Consider the following 14067-nt stretch of genomic DNA (forward strand, 5'->3'; position numbering starts at 1 on the left):
AGCGGTGCGAACAAGCAAATAAACGGTTGCACCTTTAACACACCGCGCTGCAAAGGCAATGGCACGTCAAGTGTCGTTATAGAGCTGACCGTAGCACGCACACGCAGGCGCATCTCGGGTCTTGGCATCGTTCTCGAAAAACGCCTGCCGTGATTACTAACCCCTACAGGGCCTTGGAGCACACATTCAATTACTCTCCTTGCTCACCGCTTCAAACTGATTCAGTGAAACATGAAATTGAGTGAAGGTCCACGGTCGCGACTGCAATGAGGCCAGCGCGTACGTGCGTGCGTGCGTGCGTACGTACGTGCGAGCGGGCGTGCGTGCAAGCGTGCATGCGTGAGGGCGTACGTGCGGGCGTGCGCGTGTACGTGCGGGCGTGCGTGCGAGCGTGCAAGCGCTACCACGTGTGTTTGGAGGAGCCGAGCGATGGGCTTTGAGTCCCACGGCCGGTGTGATTTGAGGGGCGGTCTGGGTTGGAGTCGGTTGTTGCTCTGTTAGAAAAAAAGAACACAGCACGCGTGATGCACTACTTGACCGATTCAAGTGTTGGCAAATATTATTTTTAGACCACTGGGAGAAATCACTGCAGGTGCTTTCATCAAGATTTCAGTCAGGCTGAATGAACGACTTTGAGCAAAATGTTGGCCACTGTCTGTATGTCATCATCATCCTAGTTGCCATTATCATCATCACCACCGCTTTCGTCATCACCATCGCTGCCTCCATTAACACTGTCACCACCCGTTACCATCATGATCACCACCACCCATCATTATCATCACTGTCACTACCCACCATCATTATCATCACCACCACCATCATAGCCATTGCCCATCATTACCACCATCATCACATATTATTATCATCCTCATCACCACGATCACCCATAATTATCACGACCACCACCACTCCCAATACCATCATGACCACTACCCGAAGTGACCATCACCATCATCATCGCTCACCCGCTATCAATAACGCACCACAGATCGTCGATCAGCAACATCAATCAGCCATTGCTTATCCTCCGCTGAATGACGGCCTCCGCATTCCATCGCCATCACCTCACGCTCCTGCGACGCCACAATTCGTCTCGCTCCTGCACGGGTACTGATCTGATCGCTCCATCCTGAACGGCGGTGTCTCCTTCCCGGTTGCGATCTTCCCTTCGGGGCTGCCAGTCCGTCGCCAATCTCATCAATCTGCCATCATCCCTTCTAAGCAACGATGTGCCCCTTGCCCAAGAACACCGGCTTCTCCGAGCAGTCGATATGATGCGTCTGATTTTGTGATTGATCCATGATCTATGCTTCCATGCATATTTAATGATACTTGGTGCTTTATAAAGTGCTGTATAAAATTAGACTTCCCCTTAATGTTGCAACTGTAAACCGACCTTGGTGGAAAACAACTTGGCTCTGCCAAACACCTTGAAATAAATAGGGTCAAATGTGTGCTGGTGAATACTGCATTTGTGAAGTACTTGCTTTGTTAAATAAGCCTCCTCCTCCTCCAAGCTTCGTTTATTTATGTTCCTTTGTTTTTTTTTGGGTAATTTTTTCGTTGTTTTTTTTTTACTGGCAGAGGTTAAAATGTTGCCGTAAATTATTCCACAGAATTAGGCAGTCTTCCCCTACACAGATGGTGTACATTGTCTGCCTTGTATTGCATAGATGTGATAAATGATAGGATTGTGTTTTAAATTAGTTGGGCCCATTCGTCTCTGCCATCATGCTAACAATAAACTATAGATACAACATAAGAAAAACGGTACTCTGAGTGCATTCTTTGCTATCATCATGATCATGATTTATCTACAACTGCATGAAGGTGTCCCCAAGCCTTCGCCATGTATTGTTGTCTCGAGATACAACAGTTGATATAATTTCATCTTTCCATCTCCAGGCATGTTCTCTACCTCTGACATGCCACTACCCGTCATGCATATGAGGGTAAAAAAAAGATCCTCATCACGATCTCCAATCATAACAAATCATCAAATCGTGGGCAGTGACTGGGTGAATCATGACACATCACCAAACCCTGAGTACGGGAGCCACATGCAGCAGTGGTTGGCATGGGCCCTGCAACAAGGAATTAAATGCGGCCCTCTCCTCTTCCTCGCCCAGCACCTGGGGCTCTTTTGCCCGTGGGCACAGGCGCAGTCGCACCGCCTGCGCACTCAACAGCTTAGGCCCCCCCGACCCCCTCCACCTTTCCATAGCCCGTTGCCTGCGCACCTCCAGCCCGTCAAACACGGTGCAGTCGCACCGCCTGCACACGCGACAGCCACGGTGTAAACTGCAGCGCTTACCGATGGCGCTCGTCGCCTGCTCCGATGGCAGCTGGGCTCGCGAGAGGGCGGCGCTGGCGCACCACAGCAGGATGGCGCGCGTGTCCATGGCGTTCCTGCAACACACACACACCTCGGGCGAGTCAGCACATTGTGTGTGGACGTTCCCCCCCCCCCACTGCCACCGCCACCGCCACCACCTCCTCCAGCGCGAGCCCCCGGGATGCGGAGCGTTGGTATTCAGCGCTCCGTGTAACGGTGGAGACGACGTGCGCGCCCGTGCCAGCGCCGCTCCGGAGTCTTCCGCGTTGAATTTCGTTTTTGCCACGGCACATGCTGCGATTTGTTTATTTTGGTATGGCAAACCAATACTTGGCAAACGACCCACTGTCTCTGCCGTGTTGTTTTATTATTTCGTCCTGATGAACTTTTGCAATGGAGACAGGCTCTCACACCGTTCTAGATGCTTTTTTTTCTCTCTAAATTTAATTGAGCTTTTCTCCAAACGCTGTTGCGACACAACACACTCACAAACGACATGAAAAAAATCCAACCTAATGCATATCCATAATGCGCATTCACTCAAGTTGCCTGACGTAGCTTACAAAACGATGATGTAGTTGGCATCGACTAGAGGCGTTGACATGTGATCACTCTGTATTGCGGCCTTACCAACCTAAGTTGTGTTTCTGAGGTTAAGGAGGGTTGGGGGACACATGAACCAGTGGTCTTGCTTAGGGGGGGCCACCACACCAAAGAGACTGAGACCCACCGCTTTAACTACCCACGTGTCAAATACCTCTGCATCGCGAGGGGTTAACAAACCCACAGCTCAGCGACCGCGGCGGTTGACTCTGGGTACGTGTTTGCTCTCATCTCTAAATCATGGCCGGATGATTGTGCTGCAGGGCCCCGCCACGTGAAGCTAATCCAAACAGCCATGCCACATGCCGATTGTGCATTGCGTTCATTCCTGAGGTTGGCACGCTTTAGGAAATATATATATATACACCCCACCTTTGACGGATGAGGACAAATGAGCTCCAACCTTGCGTCTGTGCCGTCACGAGCACGCGCTTCTGGCGCAATTCGCGATTCTGGCGAACGCCCATTCTCGTCCAATTAATTTGATGCAAACGGTCCCACGCATATTCCATCATGGCCGATGGGGTTCAATTGCTACCTTGGTGCGTTTTTGGCTGTTTCCTATAAGAAAAAATATGAACTCAGCCCCAATGCGTTCTCTGCGTTGGCACGATTCGCCCACAGTGCGTGCCGTGATTTATCCAGCAACATGTTTAGACATCACTGAGAGACAACCTACAGCAATTCGGACGAAAATCCATCTGACGGTTCAGTCTCTGTGACACGAATGCTGAATGTGCCGACATGGGAAAGCTTCGAATACGCAGGAGAGCACAGACTACGAGCAGGTTCAGCGCTTAGTCAACAGCAAGTAGTCGTGCACATGTTGTACACTTATAGTACAGTAGAACTCCTCTCATCAACGATGACATGGTGGGCGCACTTCACAGATCCCGTCAGTAGATGTATGCTTCTTCTTGGTTCTTTTGGTAAAGTCACGTAGAATGGAAATAATAAAATAAAAAAAATAAAACATAATAAAATAATTCTCACGACGTTTCCATTCTACGTGACTTTACCGATAGAACCAAGAAGATGAATCCCTGCAGTCACGAAAGCTTTCAATCGAAATTTAGATGTACGCAGTATGCACCGAGAACAAATCGCGAGAAGGTGACCCCCCCCCCTCCCACCGACTTCCAAAGTGTGACTGTGCCTGTGGTGTTGGAATATGCCGCTCGTGGTGCGTTGGAGAACGACGTGTTCTCGAATGAAAACTAACTTCTTGAGATCTGATTTTTGTGTTTCGTTTGCTGTCTGATTAGCACGGTTGGCTCCGCATGGTGCGCGAAAGAAGTTCACACGTGTTTATCCCGAACATAGTTTTAACTCCACACATCTCGTGTTCACGTTTAATAATTAATGGTCGGCTATTTTGGGCTCGCCTCCTTTTTTTACCCTGCATCTCGTCGCGGGCACTCTCCGCTGCCTGCGGGTGAACCTTGCGCGTCGCTGCGGAAACAGAACGTCGAACGCGTCGTCGCGGCACTTTCGAACGACGGAGCCCATCGAGGAGGGAGCGAGACGCGGTCGCCGCTCTCCGCCGAAGGCGAAGTGGATTTCTCCGCTCGGAGGCTCCCGTCGACGGGCACGGGGCCGCCGCTGTAAGCGCGCGCGCGCCGCTTTCAACGGAGAAATCGCATTCGAAACGTTCAACGGGTCAAGACGCAGCGGCGGAGCCGGGTGGCACGGTGAAGTCGATATTAAAGGTGGCACTCGGGCGATGACGCTACAGGCTGGCGAGTGTTTTCTAAGATTGGCACGGAAGTGGGACGGGGAGGGGAGAAGTTGGGGGCGATGGAGGAGGAAAACGCTGAGTTTCCGTCGGCAGTCACCGACACGCTTCTGAACGCCCGCTTCAGAAACTCTTCAGCACTGAGCCGGAGCGCGTCAGTCACGACCGCATGGGGCACCACGGTGGCAAGATGTTCGCTACCTCGCCTGCTATGGAGGAGGTCATGGGTTCGATCCTGACCCTGACGCCTGCTGTATATTTGGAGTTTTCATGTTCTACCCGTGGTCTCCGAGCCCTCCAGTTTTTCCCTCCACATTTATAAACATGTGTTTTGAGTATTTGGCTGCTATACATTTCCACGTGATGAGCCACTTTGTGAAGCTATCATTTTTGGCCAGTTCGCTTCTGGAAAAAAAACTGCATAGATCAGTGGGCATTACCTGGTAATATAAAAAATAGTTTAGTTAAAATCGTTTTAGTTTACCATGATTAAGAAGGATTTTTCTTGAGGGATAACAAATCTACGGGATCATTTTTGCCATTATCAAAATAATGAAAAAAGGAGAGCGTCTGCTCTTTCCGGAAAGAATACAGGAGGTGTGAATCAAACACCAAATATATCCCGATTGCAGGGCATCACGTCTGCATTATTCACACAAATGCTCGTGTGCAAAACATGCAAACAAACGTGCTTTCGAAATGTATGTTGTTCACTTTGTGCCGTTCTCTGGACTGGCGCTGGTGCGACAAGGCCATGAAGAAGGATGTCTCCGGTGTCGGCCAATCAGTTTCAAAGACAACGCATACACGATAAAAGCATGCTTGTTTGCACGTTTTGCCACAAGCGTGTGTGGTTAATGCCGACTTGATGCCTTGCAATAGGTGTCTGCTTGGTGTTTGAACAGCTTAACGCCTCGTGCGTGATCGCTGTAAATGGAAAAAAAACCTATTCTTGTTTTTAATCACGAGTGATAACACGCTCGTGTCGTGTCGGTTGTAATTTAACTCTTAGCGTAGTTCACACGCTCTTCTTGCGAGCACTCCAACCTCGGCTGCACCCACAGGACGTTTCGACAGGCAGGCTTCTTCTTGACGTAGAGGTCCCCGGTGCAAACCCCCGGGTGTGTGGGGGTTTTGATCCCAACAAAGCCTCTTGGGGACCAAATATTAAATTGTCAACGTCGTCTGTCGAGACTGCCTGCTGAGTGCAACCAAGGTTGGAGAGCTCACAGGAAAGGTGAGTGGCCCATCCTAACACATTGCACCTTCGCGAGAGCGGCGTTTCTCAATCCTGTCTGGCCCGTGCACCACACGGCCGATGTAAACATTCCCGTGGACCACACAGACCCCCCCCCCCCTGCACCCCTGGTGAAAAAAACACAATCGCTTCTCTCTCTCTCTAAGTGCCAGTAACACAAAACGATTCATATTACTGGAACACAATATTTTTTTTAACGCAGCTATAAGTCTTTTTTTTCGGGAGGGGGCATTTAGCTTGGGTAGTTTGATCAGGATAGTTTACCGAGCTTCATTTTTACATAAAATATGAATACATTTCCGTGACAAAAAGGTATAAACATTGTCATTATTTACAGATCAACCTGCGTCTGCATCACAGCCCCTCGGACCACACCGGTGGTGCCGGGGGACCGCACCCTGAGAACCGCTGCACTAGATAGAGGGAGCATGGTAACAAAAACAACATTTAAATAACATATAGGACAATCATGTTTGTGCAAGTGTTGAGATGATAAATTTCGATTTAAATTTCGATTTCGATTAGTACTACTTGCATTTCACAAGTAGTACTAATCACATATCTGCATTTTCCATAAATATGCTAAATTCCTCTTGATATGCAAATTATTTTGTCAAGGCGCTCTTCCCCTTCCAACCCAGCTTAAATATACGCTCCAAGCGTGGTGGTGTTTCATTCAGACGCTGTCTCCCCGACAGACCTGGTCTTCACCTGAGGACGGCTGCTTGCGTTGTGGCCGAAACGTCGTGAGAATTATTTTATTATGTTTTATTTTTATTATTTTACGTGACTTTACCGAAAGAACCAAGAAGATGCTGAGCTGATCTTGCATTGGCCGGCCTACATAAAGCACGAGCTGCAGCAGCTGGCAACTCGATATCCCCGGGGCAGAATGCGACCTGCTCAGTTCAGTTCGTGAAGAAGCACCCAGGTGGTGGAGCGAAACGCCGAACATCATGCCGCACAACACGCGGCAAACCAGCCTGAGAACACGTCGGAAAACCGTGCGGATGCCTGTGTCTGTACCAGTGGTTGGCAACCAAATCAACAGGAAGAGCCACATTATTTTAGAATTCGGTAAAACAAAAACAAACAAAATTCTACATTACAATATCCGCATTGCACGTGAATAACGCCACAAAGCGGTCCTTAAAGATCCGCAGGTTTGCCGACCCCTGGCCTGTACGAAGCCTGCGCGAACGTGCATTGCCATCCGGCGTGAACCAAACACAGCGTGAACGCTTGCACACGCGACCTCGCCCATCCCCTCGCTCTCGCGGGATTCGCAAGACTGCCTCGGGTCCCTGCCGGGAGGTTTTTCATGGTGGGGAACTCCGAGGGGAACATCTGTTCTTTCGGGTACAGAACGGACGCCCAGACGAGAGAGCGGCGGGCGAGATGTCCTCGAAGATTACCGCGTCCGCGTGCAGCGGCGCACGAAGGCAACGGTGCGTTCATGTTTTCCCCGATGAAAGCGACGTGTCCGTCGGTTGAGGGCACCGTGTGAAATGCACACATGCGAGCACAGCCCTTGTGACGTGCGCAGTTGTTCCGCGCAAACACATTCCAGCACGAGCAAAGTACGAATATCAGTTTTTTTTATTTTAACTCGCAGACACCGTGAGGCCCGTTACTAAACACAATAGGAAATGTGTTAATTGTTTTTTTACCCTTCCATCTGGCAACAAAACTGACACCTTTTTTTACAAGGAGTCATGTTTGCATAGACCACAATACCTGCAGTCATAATGCAAACAAAAAACATAACTCTGATAATATGCACTGTCCTTGAAGTTGATTGGTCCACACCCGAGACAGGAAAGCTGTCAGGAAAACTGTCTCGGGTGTGGACCAATCAACTTCAAGGACAGTGCACATTATCAGAGTTATGTTTTTTGTTTGCATTATGACTGCAGGTATTGTGGTCTATGCAAACATGACTCCTTGTAAAAAAAGGTGTCAGTTTTGTTGCCAGATGGAAGGGTAAAAAACCAATTATCATATTTTTTACTGGCAAATGAGGTTCCAATGGTGTAATTAGGAAATGTGTTCAACGTGCGCCGGCTCGCACTCGCATCTCGCAGTTATTAAAGCGTTCTGTCTCGAGAGTGGGCAAGCGAGCACACCTGACCCATTTCTTCACAAGCACTCGCCGCACGGAAGCTAAACAAATGTAACGCGGTTAGGATGGGGGTCTCCGTTGGGCCGCAGAAGAAATCGTGTCGTGCCTTCTTGGCTGCGAGGAAGACTTTAATGGAGAAAAAAAAACGGATGTTTTAGCGCTGAGGCAGAAAGGGGAGCCTGAGAAGGGAAGGCGGGTTTGACCATCTTTGGAATCGCGTCCGTATCCTCGTGTCGTTTTTCGACTTTCAAAGCACCCATGTGTTTGCCTGTCGTCTGCTGAACTGATGACGGGAGGGGGGGGAAATGTGTAATTAATAAATAAAGACGAAAACAAAAAATGAAAGGGATTCATGTGCAGACAATAATCACCATTATTAAAGTAACAATGTGTTGTGCCAATGCTTGCAATCACATCTGCGGAACAGTCTGTACGAGCTAAAATAAACCCTACGTAGCACTCGATGATGGTAGAAACAATCTGAGAATTTTTAAACGTTTATTAATTCATTTGGCCATCCGCTCGCAGGATGTGCAGTGGTTAGATCATATTTTTCTCGAAACCGAGCGACCTGAGTTTGAATCCGAGACATGGTTAACATCAATGCTGAGTATAGTACATTAACTAAAAAAAGAAATTAAATAAATTTTACCAGATAAGGCCCACTGAGCTATACATCTCTTTTTCAGAAGCGAAGTGGCTTATCGTGTGGAAATTTATAGCAGCCAAATACTCGAAACACATGTTTTTAAATGTGGAGGGAAAAACCGGAAGACCTCGAGAAAAACCAACGCGACCACCGGGAGAGACATGCAAATATACAACAGGCGTCAGGGTCGGGATGGAACTCACGACCTCCTGCATACCAGGCGAGGTAATTAACATCTCACCAGCGTGACGCCCACTGGCCTTGCCTCCCCCCTTAACAACAAGCTGCATGGAGCGGTGCGGTGAAGTATGGTCAATAAACCCCATGACCTGCATGGTGTGGGAAAGCCTTCACGCAGCAGTGGATTAAGAAAAGGTTACCATATTATTACTGTTTATTAGTTTCATACGTTTTCACGACTTTCTCAGGTTATATTGGCAGCATATCAAAACGATATTTATTGCATATTTTGTACTATAATTCCCCGATAATAAAATTGTAAATTTCCTAATTTGTCTTATTATCTGCATATAACCACTCAATTGATTAATGTATCCATGTAAAGTATCATAGAAAAACGTGAACCATAGAACAGTTTTCCACCACTTACAAATGACTGCTCTTATTCGTGGTAAACGGGATGATACTTGGCGGAACCGGACGGAAGACAGCTTTCAGTTAAATCCTTATCCGAGTGCAGATAACAGAAAGGTACTGTCTGCCAACTTACAGGTTCCTTCTTTCGTCCGCAAACAATTGTGGATCACAGGAATACAAGCTACGTGCGCAAAGCAATATTTTCCGTGAATTGATTTTGAGATATTTATATGCGGAATGTGGGTGATAGGAGGGAATATGAGAGGAAATTCACCGCTCTGAGTAAAAGCTCAAATATAATAAAACGAACAGGTCAAGGCGCAGGACAGCAATTTATTTCTCACACCCTCTGCAGGTGTCAGGGCCTCCACTGCCCTTGTGGTGGACATGTGGCCTGTGGCCTACTCTTCCACTCAGGCCAGACACATCATGGCGGGTGTGGGAGTAAACCACATGGCCGAGCCGTTCGACTTTTAACTGTGGCGCACCCATTCATCCTGCCGTGTGGACAGAGACGAAGGGGGAGGTGGGGATATTAGAAATCTGAACCGGTGACCTCTGGATTGTAAGTCCAGTGTACAAACCACGATATCCCGGCCGCACCCACGAACCGCACCTTCGATTAGCACGGTTGGCTACGTACTTAGCGAAAGAAGTTCAACATACGTACGTACGTGCATGCGAATAAATGGAAATTGAGGATCACAAAGAAACGCGACGGAAGAATCACATTTGGAATGCTTCGCAATGCATGCGATTGCTTTTGTATATATACGTTTTCAGTTTTCAAGCGCAGTGTTTATGTGTTCGCTCCGAATCCACAAGGCAGTTCCCTCCGTCTGTCTCTCTCTCTGGAACCATTTTATTTGCTGCCCACTCTTTGGCACAGAAGCCCGGTGGTGTGCCCGGGTGCCTGGTGTTTACAGTGCATTTACCTTGGACCGCTTCCCAGCTCAGTCATTGTACCGCGTTCTGAACCGAAGATTCAATGTTTCTGACACGCTAACATCTTGCCTTTTTTTTCAATTCGTCGTGCTTGCTGGACGTGTTAGTGCGTGTCGCCATTGTGTTTAGGAGCTCGAAGCCGTTTTTAAATGGACACAATACCTTTGGCCGTTCGTGGTCGTCCAATAAATAATTGCGCCTGCTTAAATCGTGGCAGTCTTGAAACCAAACCCTGTAACTCTATAGTATTAAAGTACTTACTTGATTTAAAAAAGAATGGTTGAATTTTATATCGTAATAATGATAATTATCTGAATTTTCCCATGTCAGGCGGAGTGCCTGGGGGAAAACCAAAGCATACAAGGGAATAACACTCAAAGCTACACACAGATAATATAATCAATTTGTTATCGGAGCCTACGGACCAACTGCGTCCCACGCACCTGGGACACTCACCGCCCGTTAGAATCATCGATCAAAACACTCCCTCCCAGGACAAACGCATGCTGGAAAGCGTCACAGAATCCATGCAAATGCTTGAGTGTTTCCCTCCTTGTTTTGTCGGGATTGTTTACTCCGTGGAGAGAACGCAGACCAACCCCTCGGCACGTGTTTTGCGTTTGTGTGCTTTAGCCAGATGCCAGAAGAGGTCTGCAGGTGAAGGAAATGGGCAAAAACGATTGGCGTCATAAACATAAAAAAACATTCGCTGCGAGAAGTCACGCGTCTAGACAGCCTGACGAAACATCCTCAGGGTTACCCATCCAGGGCACACGTGTTCAAAATTAGATTGCAACTGCCTGCCTGCCACACCCCGTCCTGTTTGTTTCTGGACCAAAGGTATTGAACAAAACAACTCACGAATCAAACGCGTACGCGTGTCATTCAGACCGTTGCCGAACAAAAATCTTTACGCCGCATTGTTATGGCGAGGCGTCTCTCCACAAATAACGTGCTCCTATAAAGATCCTTAACTGTAAGACTGAGAGAGCGAGGCAGTCAACGGAAATGTAAAAAAAGAACAATTGTTGAGAAAAAAAAGAAAACAAAAATGCGAAGGCAAACAGCTGAAAGGGAACGGAGCAGACTAACAGATTGTTGCTGCGATGGGGTCGTTGCAGTTCCACAGGCTAAAACAATGTTATGCTTGGGATTTTGTTCGTGATTACTGATGGCCCTGCTGCAGTTCCAGCAATAGAAAGAGGAAAATAACGTTGACTCGGAAACCTAAATCCACTCTAAATTCGGACAAAATTGCCGTCCGATGTTTTTTTTTTTCTCCCCAGCCGAAGAAGCTCCCGCCGCAGCAGCACAGGGAGCGAAACGCCGGACATCGTGGCGAAGCAACGCGGGAGCATTGCGAGAGGGGGCATTGTGCTCCAAAACTCCTGGAGAACATTACGGGAGAATGCTAAATGTACAGGCGACTCCGCTTTAAGTGTGCGTGAGTAAATAATGAAGTCGCGTCGTTAAAGTATTGGCAGAACGCGTATTGTAATTACGAAAGGGGAAGAACAAAAAATGTAATGAGGCCGTTTGCATTGTTTGTTGTGAAATCCGGCACAGTAATTGAGGCCGCGAATTGAGTCATGGTCAGGATCGTACGCCACGTGGAAAATCACTGCCACCGCACATTCACCCAAGGCTATTTAATTGCAGGAAAAACAACATTGGTTGCTACCGGAATTCGTCTTAAAGGGTTGTGGTGGCAATCTGTGCTGAGAATCAGGATGTTGCTCAACATCAGTATGATGTATCATACACTTCCCGCTATACACAGAAATATAAAAAAAACGTATTTCTTAATAAGACTGCGGCCTTTAAATAAATACATACGCCATATATAACGGGCAACATTTCAGGCAGTGGCCTGTCACCATTGCACATGCAGCGTGCGTGTAATACGGCCAACGATACACGGCACAATCTTCTTGGTTCTTTCGGTAAAGTCACGTAGAAGGGAAGTAATAAAATAATACAAATAAAACATAACAAAATAATTCTCACGACGTTTTATTACTTCCCTTCTACGTGACTTTACCGAAAGAACCAAGAAGATGAATCCCTGCAGTCACGAAAGCTTTAACTCGACACGGCACAATTTTCACCGTGACGCCCACTTGCAGCCCCTTTTCATCACTCCACTGCTGCACGAGGTCCTCCTCCCCACGCCGTGCGGGTCGTGCGGGTTATTCGACCATACTTCACCGCGTTTGTCAGTGCGGGCTGGTGATGCTGGGGAGCGTGGGCCCAGCGCGCAGCACAGCGATGGGTTTTGTTTGCCGCGCTGCGCGCACGTTTAATACATCGACAACGCAATGCCTACGACACGTATTAACGTTATACGCGTTATATTAATCTCGCACGTAACGCATTGAAGTCTGTGCTCTACAAAATCTCACTGCAGTTCTAAAAAAAAGTGTCCCTCCTCCCTCCAACGATTTAATAACGGCACATGCCTTGCTATTTTGCTCGATGTTTTGCGAGCTAGTTACATTTAGCTTCTCTTCATGAGGTTCCAATGTCATTGCATTGCGTTGTACTGTACTTAGAACACAGCTGCAATTTTTACTTTGTTTTTTTAAACATCCGGTCTAGGAGAGCACTTGGGCAGAGACACATCAATGATGGGACCACCTCCGCTGATCTCCGCCCATCTTGGCTGCACCCTTGAACCCAGTTTCCCTGCCAGCACACCCAATTTCAACCTGATACGCTCACTGATTTGCTAAAGTAATAACTTCTTAGCTAAACCGGGATGCTGGCTGGCGTCACAGGCACACAGAGGCAAGAGGCTAAAGCGGGGTTGTGCAATCATCGCCATAATCACCGTTTCCTCAGTCACCGTAGTTTCATTTCATCATCATCGTCTTCGAAGTGATCGTCGTTATTGCTGATTGGAATCAAGTTTCAAATGGCATGACTCCCTGATCGTGAAAATAAACGTTTTGCCTGGCCCTGTTTTCATTTTCTCTGGCCTCAAATGAAGTTAAACATGACAGTGTGCACTGAACTCATAGTGGGTCTCATATGCCGAATGTATTTAAAATATATATATTCTCAAAGATTGTGGAGGGGAATGATGTGTATATTCTAGCTACTGAGTGAATCATCGACCATTGTACCGTACATTCATTACTCGCCTGCAACCCCAAGACCTTAATACAGTTGTATAATCCGAGTAGTGCATTTACAATGTTGATTTATTGAACATACAGCAATAACAGTGGGCAACTTGTGATCTATAGGATATTTCACACTATAAATGTGCAGTTCATTTCCCGCTGTCACATTTATTTTTTTTACAAAGTAGAGGCAAGCGTTCGGTAAGCAACGCGCAATTACATTAAAATGCAAATGGTGAAAAAAAAAAAACTCGGTGTCAGCGCCTCGGGAACAAGAGTACGAAGTTTAAATACGTTGGCCTGAGCTTTACCCTAATTAATCGAATGTTGACTGCAACTTGATTGCACTTCATAATGAAAAGTAACATCCAAACGTGCCGAAAGCAGAATCATTGCGTATTTAATGATATAACAATTAGTGTTATAACAATTCTATATTTATTTAAAGTTGCGCATTTTGATGTGACGTCACATTTCTCACCCCCCCTCCCCCTCGTCACACATCGTCACAAATGTCTGACCCCCCCCCCCCCCCCAGGTGCGTGACGTCTTTTATGGACATCCCCTTATTATTATATCGCAGGATTGCAAAAGAGGTGATGACTCGCAGTGAATTGATAACGACTGATGACTGATGATGACAACGACGACGATGGCTGTAGAAATTCACGACCCTGATCGTCACGCGCTCCGTG

The 14067-nt window shown here is 47.4% G+C and overlaps 2 protein-coding genes across 2 annotated transcripts in view; one reads left to right on the plus strand and one right to left on the minus strand.

The window, feature by feature from the left end:
• Positions 1–14067, plus strand: part of LOC133345555 (conopressin/neurophysin-like) — a 559395-nt gene that overhangs the window by 95151 nt on the left and 450177 nt on the right. The gene's annotated exons all lie outside the window — the stretch shown is intronic.
• Positions 1–14067, minus strand: part of LOC133345544 (receptor-type tyrosine-protein phosphatase alpha-like) — a 104784-nt gene that overhangs the window by 56649 nt on the left and 34068 nt on the right. Inside the window, exons 3-4 of the mRNA XM_061556419.1 lie at positions 2318–2412; positions 405–494 (exon numbers count right to left, since the gene is read on the minus strand). Coding sequence (XP_061412403.1) covers positions 405–494; positions 2318–2405 — 178 coding nt within the window. The 5' untranslated portion in view covers positions 2406–2412. The remainder of the gene's footprint in view (positions 1–404; positions 495–2317; positions 2413–14067) is intronic.

The sequence above is a fragment of the Lethenteron reissneri genome, chromosome 22 (assembly GCF_015708825.2).
Source record: "Lethenteron reissneri isolate LAM-NWPU_2019-01 chromosome 22, ASM1570882v1, whole genome shotgun sequence".
NCBI classification, from domain to species: Eukaryota; Metazoa; Chordata; class Hyperoartia; order Petromyzontiformes; family Petromyzontidae; genus Lethenteron; species Lethenteron reissneri.